The sequence below is a fragment of the Triticum aestivum genome, chromosome 3B (genome assembly GCF_018294505.1).
Source record: "Triticum aestivum cultivar Chinese Spring chromosome 3B, IWGSC CS RefSeq v2.1, whole genome shotgun sequence".
In the NCBI taxonomy this organism is placed as follows: Eukaryota; Viridiplantae; Streptophyta; class Magnoliopsida; order Poales; family Poaceae; genus Triticum; species Triticum aestivum.
Genome location: NC_057801.1, coordinates 247,518,899 through 247,530,147, shown reverse-complemented (window position 1 = coordinate 247,530,147; position 11,249 = coordinate 247,518,899). Strand labels below are relative to the sequence as shown.

Below are 11,249 nucleotides of genomic sequence, written 5' to 3'. Positions count from 1 at the left end.
ATCTCTGGCCATGCCGGCACTCAGCACTGCAATTCGCCAATCCAGAAGGAAAAGACTGCATAAGAAAACCCTTCAATGAAAACTTAAAACAAACAGAGTTGCATATGTTACAGATTCATGCAGCAGAGTCAAACATCCACTGTTCAAAATCAGCTACAACCATAACAAGGTGAACACAAATCATCTCACGTTGCAACAAACCACTCAATAGGAGCCAGCGACAGGTACATAGTACTGCAATAGCAACAGGTAAACCTTCAATGACAGGAATCTAAAACAAGGTGGCACGAATCTGACGATCAAGAAACTAGGAAAATCGAGAGGACCCATACAAGGATCACAACTACCATAAATACATTCATACTTCTCTAGAACATATTACAGATCAGCCATGGCAATCTCAATTCTCAGGCGAGGGTTAGTACAGGGGAGGGTGAACCGGTTACATTGTCAAGCTTGCATCGCAGCATACTACTACTCAGCTACACAGGTCAACAGGGTGGACTGGTCATACATCACGTCTTCCAACAACCATAATATAGTTCATCACGCTCGCATGCCTGCCCAACCAACATCCCCAGGAGAAATGCGCACTTGTCGATGCAATTCCAACGACTCGTGAGACAAACATCCCATAGTCATGCATGGGGGCTCTGCTTTCTCGCGTGTTCTGGGATCAATTTTGCCGCAACATCCGCTGGGATTCCTTTCAGTTCTGAGGACAAACCAAAAGCAAAAATAAGATTAGGTGCTGAAAACAAGACTAGGTGACAAATTAGATATTCAAGTCTAACACAAGTAATCACTGATGATCCCAGCCACCACAAATAATCAAGGTTGCATGGCTTACCGTTAGGCTTGAAGTTAAAAAGAGGAGGCAGAAAGCGGCCATTCGGAAGGCGGGTACCCGGGTCCCGAAGCTCATCAAAGAAGGGGTGAACAAGTGCCTCCACCTGGACAGCAAGTTAATAGAGATCTTAGTAAAATACCACAGTACACAAGATCATTGCAAAAGTATTGTATGAGTGCAGTATTCTCTGTGTTTCAATCACATGATGTGCATTCTGATATACTTACAGCAGTGCATCTTAGGTTGGGCGAGTACTGGAGGAGCCGAGAGACTAGATCAACAGCTTCAGGTGGCATCCTTTTATGGAATACCTACAGATTGCATGTGTTAGTAGGCTGATATGCACCAATACCTAACAGTACATAAACAGCACTACATAGATTTGTACCTTGTGCCATGGGTGTGCTTTAATCTGTGGGAATTTGAACTCCGTATAATTGGGGTTCATGCATTTAATTTCTTCCCTTGTAGGAGTACCAAGGACCTGCAGCAAATGATCAAATTCTATGTGATAAGAACTTTTGCCTGGGAAATAAAAAAGATAGCCGATTGCTAAGTACTAGAACTGTTAACTACCTTGATGATTTCAACAAGCTGGTCCACACCACTTTCACCAGGAAACAGAGGCTGTCAAACAAAATGACCTTGTAAGCCAATATGAACTAACAGTGTAGTGCTGATTTGTTAAGGGCTACATTCAAGATGCACTAAGAAAAGCAAGCTGCTTACCTGCCCTAGCATAAGCTCAGCAAGAACACATCCAGCAGACCAAATGTCAATGGCTGTAGTGTACTCGGTAGCACCAAATATGAGCTCTGGAGCCCTATAGTATCGGGAACAAATGTACGATATGTTCGGTTCTCCCTTAACAAGAACTTTTGCACTCCCAAAGTCACACAGTTTCAGCTGGTGAGTGTGTGGGTTTACCTACAGTTATAGTTAAGAAAAGTTAATCCACAGATAAAAACATGTGACTGATTTTGAGACCAACAGAAGATGAGTAAGTTTTCAGCATACCAGAAGATTTTGCGGCTTGATATCCCTGTGGCAAACTCCAATGCTGCCATGAATGTAAGCCAGAGCCCTACATATCTGTCCAAAAATGATAAATACGGGATTAGCAGGCGCCTAAGTATAATGCAGTACCAAAAAAATCAAAGAACATACAGAAATATTACCTGGTACGTATACAGCTTAACATAGATTAGTGGCATGCGCTGGTTCATCTTGTTGTAATGCTTGACAACACGATGGACAGTCTCAGGCACATACTCAAGAACCAAGTTTAGATACAGTTCATCCTTCTCAGTTGTAGAAAAGAAACAATGCTTCAGAGCTACAACATTTGGGTGGTCAAGCAGGCGCATGGTCTGTAGCTCACGGTTCTTGTAGCGCTTATCCTGAAGGACCTTCTTAATGGCAACAGTTTCCCCTGTCTCCAAACATTTAGCCTGCAAAACGGACAGATTAAGGTTATATGAGACACAAGCTCCATGTACACCCAACATTAGTACATAGCAATCACAAGAAAATCTATTATGGTTATATAGAATATCCTAGATGTATAGACAGTTAGCTCAAGACAGTAATACAAAAGAAACGCCTTTAGAGTAGATTCATGCGAGGCAATAAGAGAGCTGGCTGCCAATAAATAATAGACCAGCCTGAAGCTGTTGCAACTAACCTGGAATACAATACCAAATGAACCTTGACCAACAATCCGCTCAGCCATGTAGCTCACGGTCTGCAGGTGCAACCAAGAACAAGATTATTAACACGAAATAAGCCACATAAACTATTCAGCTCAACAAACTAATTCTAAGAAAGATAGCATTAGCAGAGATTGAAGGCATTTAGGACATTTAGCACGTCATAATTATGTTGTTGGCCTAATCATCGAATCATGCATGCAGGCAAACAGATGAGAACAAAAGGCTGCTAATCCTAATCAAATGTGACATCATAGGAACAGACAGTCACCTGTTTCGGCTGACCATTTTTGCCACCAGTAGTTGTGACAATTATGTGTCCAGTCTCTGTTCCCTTGCCATTAATAATAGTAGCTTCCACTTCCTGCATATGTCATTCAAGCCAATCGTTAGGATCAAGTCATATTTTTTGGAAATAAAATAGATCGCAGAAGACCCATCCAGATGACGGTTATCTGACCTTATCATCTCTTATCTTCAAATCGTTCATCTGATCTGGTAGCTTCTCAGCACCCATGCTGGTGCCGCTGCTGTTCTTGTGCCCAGAGGGAGCAACGCCTACTGAAGCCATCTGCTACGGAAGCCAAGAGACGCCGATTCAGCAGCGCATGAAATCAGAGAAGCAGTAGGTGTTTTGGTGTATCTGCAAATCCAATGACCAACATCAATCACATGAAGTAGCAACAAAATTTAGGATGAACAAGCCAGATGTAATTCACGACGGTTAAACACGAAATGTGCCTAACTAGCATAGCCAATTTGAGCGACGAAACGTTTATTTGGCCTAACTATTAGGTCCTGCGCTCAGCGACCTGTTCTCGGGAAAGCAGCTTTCCCCACGAGAAAGTGGACCTAAAATAACGCAGCGAATGGGCTCGCACAAACGTAACAAGCCTTAGCCTAGTCGGGGCATCTCATCTCTTCTGCATCTGTTTGGAGGGCATCAATAGCTGCAAGGTACTAGTACCAGCCTCTCAAACAATCAATACTACAATACTGGGTACGATTTGACGGCATAAATGATCTAGCTAGCAGTAAATAGCAGAAATATTTTAGCGTTCGTACGAGTGCTCCGTGCTGACTAAACACCGACACAAATCCAGAACACACGCCGCCGCACCACATCCCTCCTAAGAACCAACGCCTCGGAGAAAATCGGCTAATCTGCGAGGAATCCTCGCGCAAATCCGGCAGAGATCGCAAAATGGCCATGGCTTCCGTCAGGAAAAGGCGCAGATCCTGGCAGAGTCATAGCCAGATCATGGTCGCCGGAACGAACGAAGAATCGGCCCGAGAAGGAGGAAGACGCCACACGCTGCTTGCTGCGCGGACTCGACAGCCACGGATGGATGGAGCAGAGAACGCGTCTTCAGGGAGGACGCAAAACCCAGCAGCAGGAAGAACCAAATCGGCGAAGAAGGACAAGGGACGCGCCGCGATTCATACCTCCTCCTCCTCTTCCTTGGCAGAGAGATCCCTCGATTCTCCGCTCGCTCCGCCCTGTGTTGCAGCTGGGTTGGCTTGCCCTTTCCTCTCTCCCCCTCTCTCCTCTCCTTTCTGGTTGTCGGGACGCAACGAGATAGCAGTAGTAGTAGTACTAGTCCAGCAGCACCGGTGCCAGTGCCAAGGCCAAGGCGGAGGGACGACGCAGCGGCCGAAATGATTTGTGCCTGCCCCCCGCCTGCTGCCGAGGGCAGTCAAAGCAACCCACCACCACGGGAACGCGCGCCGCCCGGGCACGGCCCCGCTCGCCTCTACGCTCGCCGACAGGTGGGCCGTTTCCTTCTAAGGCCCCATGTGTCGGGGTCGTAGTGCGGGTACGCGTCTCGTGGGGGCGCATGGGGGCTCGGGATCGATGGATCCATTGGGGTCTGGTTGGCCACGCCTTTTGACCGGTCAAATCTGCGGGGCCCGCAGCCTGGACTGGACTGCCTCGGTGGGTCGCCCTTGCCACTGCTCACCTGCTTTATCGGTCCTCTCGCCGACGCGCGGGCCCGGCGTCACATGGCCCGCGGGACAGCGAGGGGACGTGAGAGGGACGGGTGACGGGTGCCGTGTGCTGCCAAGGTACTACTACTCGCCCTATTTCCCTTTCTTTTCACCGCGTCAGAGGACCGAAAGATTCGAGTAGGTTATGGGCGAAATGACGGGGCTGCCCCCGCCCTTTCCCGCTGGGTCTGGTCTGGGTTGGGTAGATCTGGCTGGGGTTTTTGGTTTGGTTTAAACTCGACGCGGGCTGGTGAACGGTAATGGGTGGCAGTGAGTGGAGAGAGGACCAGCGTCCAGCATGTGGCTGCAGCGAGACGTGGGCAGGGGCGAAGTTTTTTCAGGACCGCGGGCGCGGGGGGCAGCAGGTGCTACGTGTAACTCTGAGGCCAAACTGTGTGGTAAAGTACCACGCTGGGTGCCAAAATTTCAAATTCACCGGCTGCGTGTCGGTCTCCGCTCCGCTCTTGAATTGAGACCCCAGCAGCCCCGAGTTATGGGGTGGGGGCTCGAGTGACGCTGACAGATGCTCCGTCTTGAGTAGGAGTACCCATTTTGATTGACAAGGGGTTTCGGTTTCAACTCAACTGAACTGAGCGGTAAAGTAAAATACCAGCGATTTTTGTGCGCGCCTAGACCCTGGACTTCCAGCATCTTTCACGATGTACTACTTCCTCCGTTTTCAAATGTAGCTTATATTTTGTTCTCTAAAAGTTAAACATGTCTATGTTTCACAAAATTAAGGAAAAGGTATCGACGTTTACAATACAAAATGAGAACCATTAGATTCACCATGAAGTGTAATTTTATACCCTCTCCGTTTCTAAATATTTGTCTTTTTTGAGATTTCAAACGGACTACCACATACGGATGTATATAGACATATTTTAAAGTGCAGATTCACTCATTTTGCTCTATATGTAATCTCTAAAAAGACAAATATTTAGAAACAGATGGAGTATTTCACAAGTAATTGTGTATGTGCAATGCACGCTGATATCAAGCAATATATTAACTGCATTGTACATTAATATTAGATAAAATATATATTATATGTTAATATTAGGTAGGATATAATTATTTCGTTAATGCCAACATTGATATTAGGCATGTGCTAAATGTGTTTACTGTCAAACATGTTTAATGCTAAACATCGGAGCGAAGTAAACTGTTGGATAGATGCGTTCGAACGGGTGAGATATGTTGGATCTCCACAACTCACTATTTTTGTATTGGTATCTCTATCTTCTCTATATTTATTTAGTAAATAGAACGTAAGGTTCTCGTTTCACCCTCTTCTTCGTCCAACCTCTCTATATATGATCGCCCTCTAATTTTTCTCTCAAATAATAATATTCTTTGGAAAGTAAATAAATTCTTACTAAATAAGTGCTTAACAAAAAGGTGATATTTTTTTCTTCCATCCCTGCTCTGATCTTTCTCCTAAATAATATTTTCTTTGGTAAGTCAATAAACTCTTACCAAATAAGTGCTTATCAATAAGATGACAGGTAAATCATGACAATTGCATACAAAAACTTGCTAAGATTTTAGCGCACCAATCTAATAATAGACGTTCAATCACGGGCTAATATATTAGAATGTTTATACTCATGTTGCAATCGCACGGGTAATTATCTAGTAGATATAGATTTAGATATTGATTTATCTAATATTTTAGGTGTTATTAATAGTTTATTCTTGAAACTTAAAAAGTTGACTTTTGAAAAACCTAATATGCACTACCTTATAAAACAAAGGAAGTACCACGAGACACAAATTGCCAATGCATGCTTATAAGATAAAATCAATGGTAAATATAGTCATAGAAATGGAACTAAACACATCATGCTAGCAACAATGAGACACCTAAGGTAAGGCACGAAGAACTTAGGGTGTGTTTGGTTCGGAAACGAAGTAGAATGTAATGTCATGGTTCCATTCCACCGAAACGGGTTGGTTCTGTTCCGGTGTTTGATGAAGGGAATTAGGAGGAACGGAATGGTTCCATCTCAGCGTTTGGTTGGGATAGCACGAAATGAGTTTTTCCACAGAATGCATTTGGTTTATCTCAAATCTTTGCATAGAAATGGTGGGAGTTTCACATACGTATATACATGGTCACAATTATATCTCTTTACATTTTATCAATTTCTGTCAAGTACATGTAAAAAATTGGTCAAAAGACAAAATTGACTCAATCAAGGAGGAAAAGCATTGACAAACATGCACACATTTTTAGCATCAAATTATTCAAATTTTCAGCGGCCATTTCATTTGTATTTGCACTTTTGCAGCACCATCAATTGATATAATCTCAAAAGGATCTACGGTTCATACAGGAAAAAAAATTCTCACTGTTTTCTATTCACATGAAGAGTTTGCCATCTTGAGTTTAGCATGAACGCATCCGGCAAAAATCTACAGGCATGAACAAAAAAAAATCTCACTGCAAGCATCAGGAACATGTTGAGTTTGGCATGAACGCATCTTAGTTAATTTTGCGTTCAGTTCAAGCAAAGATACTGAACGCATCCATCAATACTGAACGCCATCTGCTCCTTTCCTCTCTGGCCGCTGCCGCTGCCCAGGCAAGCTGATGCTGCCGCCGCTCAGGTGTGGCTGCCGTTGGCTGGCTTCCAATCCTCGCGCCGAAGTAGCGCTGGCTCGCCGCCCAGCTTCAAGACCGTCGCCTCGCAGCCGCTCGTCCGCCGCCCCGCAGCTGATTGAGGAGAAGACGAGGAAGAGGGTGGGGTGGGGGAAGGACACTCACCGGTGCAGATGGGGGAGAGGAACTGCCGGTGGCGCGAATCGAGGGAGGAGAGGGACGAGGGGAGGCGGCGCACCAGAGAGGAGAGGGCGAGAGGGGATGGGGTTGCGAGAGAGAGACGAGGGGGAGACGGTTCCGCGTCGTCCGCTGGAATTCGAGGTCTCACCTCGTTCCGGATCTGGGCCGAATATTCGGTCCAGGGAAACGAGCGGATCACGTCCCATGCGCATACCAAACACGAGAATCAGGTCCAGGAACAGGTCCGACCCGTGACATTCCAATCCATGACAGAAACCAAACACACCCTTAGGTGCAACTACTCATTTGATCCTATAAAGTAACCGGAGAGGACAGATCCAAACCATCTAATCCCACAATCGAATGATCCAAAACCTCCCAATCTTGAGCGCACTAACAGTCAATAATTTCACCCATCAGGCTGTAAATCTAACACCCCTTTGTGAAAGTGCATGTGGCACTTAATTATATTTTGGTGTGATGACAATATGGTTAGTAGAACTAATATTAGTTGCTAAAGTTTATCTCAAGTTATTGGTTCCATGAAGATCATGTTGGAGTTGTGTGACCCCCCCCCCCCCCAAATTCAAAAAGATCAAAAGTGTGGTTTACCGGTGACTCGAAGGTTTTCATTTTAGTTTGATTTCAGTCGTAGAGAAAACCGCACTATTAAGAGGGGTCATCGTGGATGAGTGTCGTGTGGGAATACTTCAAAAGCATATACACCATCCCTCCTACACCTATCACTCATTGTCAGTCTGTAGTGTGCTTTGCCGAGGTGTCCCTTGAGCATCAGCAGAAACTCCCTGAACACCCCGTACGCACGGGGTCTTTTGACCCCCGTGCGCACGGGGTAGTCAAAAAGTTTCTGCACACCCCATGCGCACGGGTTAGCACGAAATTCTTTGGACACCCCGTGCGCATGGGGTGGTGGTCAAGTCTCTGGACACCCCGTGCGCACGGGGCTGGCTTAGCCAATGTGCATGGGGTCCAACGGGCAGAAACCCCCACCTAGAGAAAACTATAAAAGGAACCATTCTTCCACCTCCAACCTTTAACCCCAATGTCGTGTTGAGCTCCACCACTGCAACACTCCATTTTGCTCAATGCTCTCAATCCCTCCACCCTAACTTGTTGAAACTTTGGCGATTGGGAGAGCAAGACCCAATATACACTTTGATCAAACCAAATTCGTGTCCCCCATAGTATTTGTCCCTTACTTGTGGTATGCTTCGGAGAAGTTTGTAAAGGTGTGGTGGTCGCCTTCAAGACCACCCACGAGTGATTGAAGCTCAACCGTTGGGGGTGACTCGAAAGAGAATACGGTGAGCCTTCCATGGCATTTCGCAAACTTTGGCTTCGGCACCGCTCTAAACAAAGATTAGCTCTTCCCCAAGGAAGAATGAACTTCAGGATAAAACCCGCGTCCTCGTCTCACTTGTGGTTAATCCTTTTCCGCACTTTACTTTGCTTTGTATGCTTGAATTGCCTAGCATATTTAGCTTTAAGATTGCTTGCCATATAGGTTGTGTTCACCTAGTTGCATATCTAGTGAAACCTATTTATTAGATTAACCCTAAAGTTGACAAGTAAGTTTAAAACGTGTAGTCTCCTATTCAACCCCCTCTAGTCAGTCGTATTGATCCTTTCAATTGGTATCTGAGCCTCATGCTCTAATATAAGGTTTTACAACCTTAGAGGACATGGATGATCTAATGAATGTGGGTGGTGCTGTTGGGAATCGTTGCATGGAAAATAAAAAAAAATCTACGCATACGCAATGATCTATCCATGGAGATGCATAGCAACGAGGGGGAGATTGTGTCTGCGTACCCTCGTAGACTGTAAGCGGAAGTGTTTCGCAACGCGGTTGATGTAGTCGAACTTCTTCGCGCTTCAACCGATCAAGTACCAAACGCACGGCACCTCCGCGTTCTGCACACGTTCAACTCGGTGACGTCACTCGCCTTCTTCATCCATCAAGACGTCGAGGTAGTAGATGAGTTCCATCAGCACAACGGCGTGGTGACGGTGATGGTCAAGTGATCTCCTCAGGGCTTCGCCTAAGCACTACGAAAATATGGCCGGGGTGTAAATCATGGAGGGGGGCGCCGCTCACGGCTTGGCAATTGTCTGGGGTGTGCTAGGCGCCCCCTCCTCATATATATATATATGGGTGGAAGGGAGAGGGGAGAGGCCAAGGGGCGCCCCAAGTAGGTCTGAATCCTACTTGGTCTCGTGCCCTTGGCCCCGTCCCCCTGCCATATTTGTCCGAGGGGGGAGGAAAGAGGGGGAGAGGGAAGGAAGAGGGAATCCTATTCCGCTCTTTCCTTTCCCTTCCCCTCTTTCCTTCTCCTCTTAGGCCAGCCCATATGGGGGGCACGCCAGCCCCTTGCGGCTGGTGCGTTTCCCCTCTTGGCCCATAAGGCCCATATATTTTGCAGGGGGTGCCCGGAACCCCTTCCGGTGACCCGTTATGTACCCGGTACCCTCCAGAACACTTCCAGTGTCCGAATACCATCGTCCTATATATCAATCTTTACCTCTCGATCATTTCAAGACTCCTTGTCATGTCCGTAATTGTTGGAGATCATTGCAGAAATTAAAAAAATTATACGCATCACCAAGATCAATCTATGGAGAGACTAGCAACGAGAGAAAGGGGAGGGCATCTTCATACCCTTGAAGATCGTGAAACGGAAGCGTTACAAGAACGCGGTTGGAGGAGTCGTACACGTACCGATTCAGATCACGGTCGATTTCGATCTTAGTGCCGAACAACGGCGCCTCCGCGTTCAACACACGTGCAGCCCGGTGACGTCTCCCGCGCCTTGATCCAGCAGGGAGGAGGGAGAGGTTGGGGAAGACAACTCCAGCAGCAGCACGACGGCATGGTGGTAGTGGAGCAGCGGTTCTCCGGCAGGGCTTCGCCAAGCTCAAGCGGAGGAGGAGAGGTGTTGGAGAGGGGGAGGGCTGCGCCTTGGATGAGGTGCGGCTGCCCTCCCTCCTCCCCTCTATTTATAGGGTGAAGGGGGAAGGGGGGCGACCCCTCTAGATGAGATCTAGAGGGGGGCGGCGGCCAAGGGGAGGGGGCTTGCCCCCCAAGCCAAGGGGGGCGCCCCCCCTTAGGGTTTCTCCCAAGCCCTAGGCGCATGGGCCCTAGGGGGGATGGCGCCCAGCCCACTTAGGGGCTGGTTCCCTTCCACACACAGTCCATAGGGCCCTCCGGGGCAGGTGGACCCTCCCGGTGGACCCCCGGAACCCCTTCGATGGTCCTGGTGCAATACCGGCAAACCCCCAAATACTTCCGGTGACCGTATGATGACTTCCCATATATAAATCTTCACCTCCGGACCATTCCGGAACTCCTCGTGACGTCCGGGATCTCATCCGGGACTCCGAACAACATTCGGTAACCACATACAAACTTTCCCTATAACCCTAGCGTCATCGAACCTTAAGTGTGTAGACCCTACGGGTTCGGGAATCATGCAGACATGACCGAGACATCTCTCCGGCCAATAAACAACAACGGGATCTGGATACCCATGTTGGCTCCCACACGTTCCACGATGATCTCATCAAATGAACCACGATGTCGAGGATTCAAGCAATCCCGTATACAATTCCCTTTGTCAATCGGTACGTTACTTGCCCGAGATTCGATCGTCGGTATCCCAATACCTCGTTCAATCTCGTTACCGGCAAGTCACTTTACTCGTTCTGTAATGCATGAACCCGTGACCAACTTCTTAGTCACATTGAGCTCATTATGATGATGCATTACCGAGTGGGCCCAGAGATACCTCTCCGTCAAATGGAGTGACAAATCCCAGTCTCGATTCGTGCCAACCCAACAGACACTTTCGGAGATACCTGTAGTGCACCTTTATAGCCACCCAGTTACGTTGTGACA

At 47.2% G+C, this 11,249-nt stretch overlaps 1 protein-coding gene and 1 long non-coding RNA gene across 2 annotated transcripts; both read right to left on the bottom strand.

The window, feature by feature from the left end:
* Positions 1–229: 229 nt before the first annotated feature.
* Positions 230–4,307, bottom strand: LOC123069541 (glycogen synthase kinase-3 homolog MsK-3). Its single transcript, XM_044492427.1, has 12 exons — positions 4,006–4,307; positions 3,020–3,202; positions 2,831–2,923; positions 2,535–2,594; positions 2,029–2,301; positions 1,868–1,942; positions 1,580–1,777; positions 1,427–1,477; positions 1,239–1,334; positions 1,078–1,161; positions 851–953; positions 230–715 (listed from the first exon to the last, which is right to left on the bottom strand). Exons 2-12 carry the CDS (start codon positions 3,128–3,130, stop codon positions 639–641), a joined length of 1,221 nt encoding a protein of 406 aa, XP_044348362.1. The 5' UTR covers positions 3,131–3,202; positions 4,006–4,307; the 3' UTR covers positions 230–638.
* A 2,455-nt stretch (positions 4,308–6,762) lies between these two features.
* LOC123065296 (uncharacterized) lies at positions 6,763–7,551 on the bottom strand. Its single transcript, XR_006430952.1, has 2 exons — positions 7,319–7,551; positions 6,763–6,966 (listed from the first exon to the last, which is right to left on the bottom strand). It is a non-coding gene; the product is annotated as an uncharacterized lncRNA (long non-coding RNA).
* Between the last annotated feature and the right edge of the window lie 3,698 nt (positions 7,552–11,249).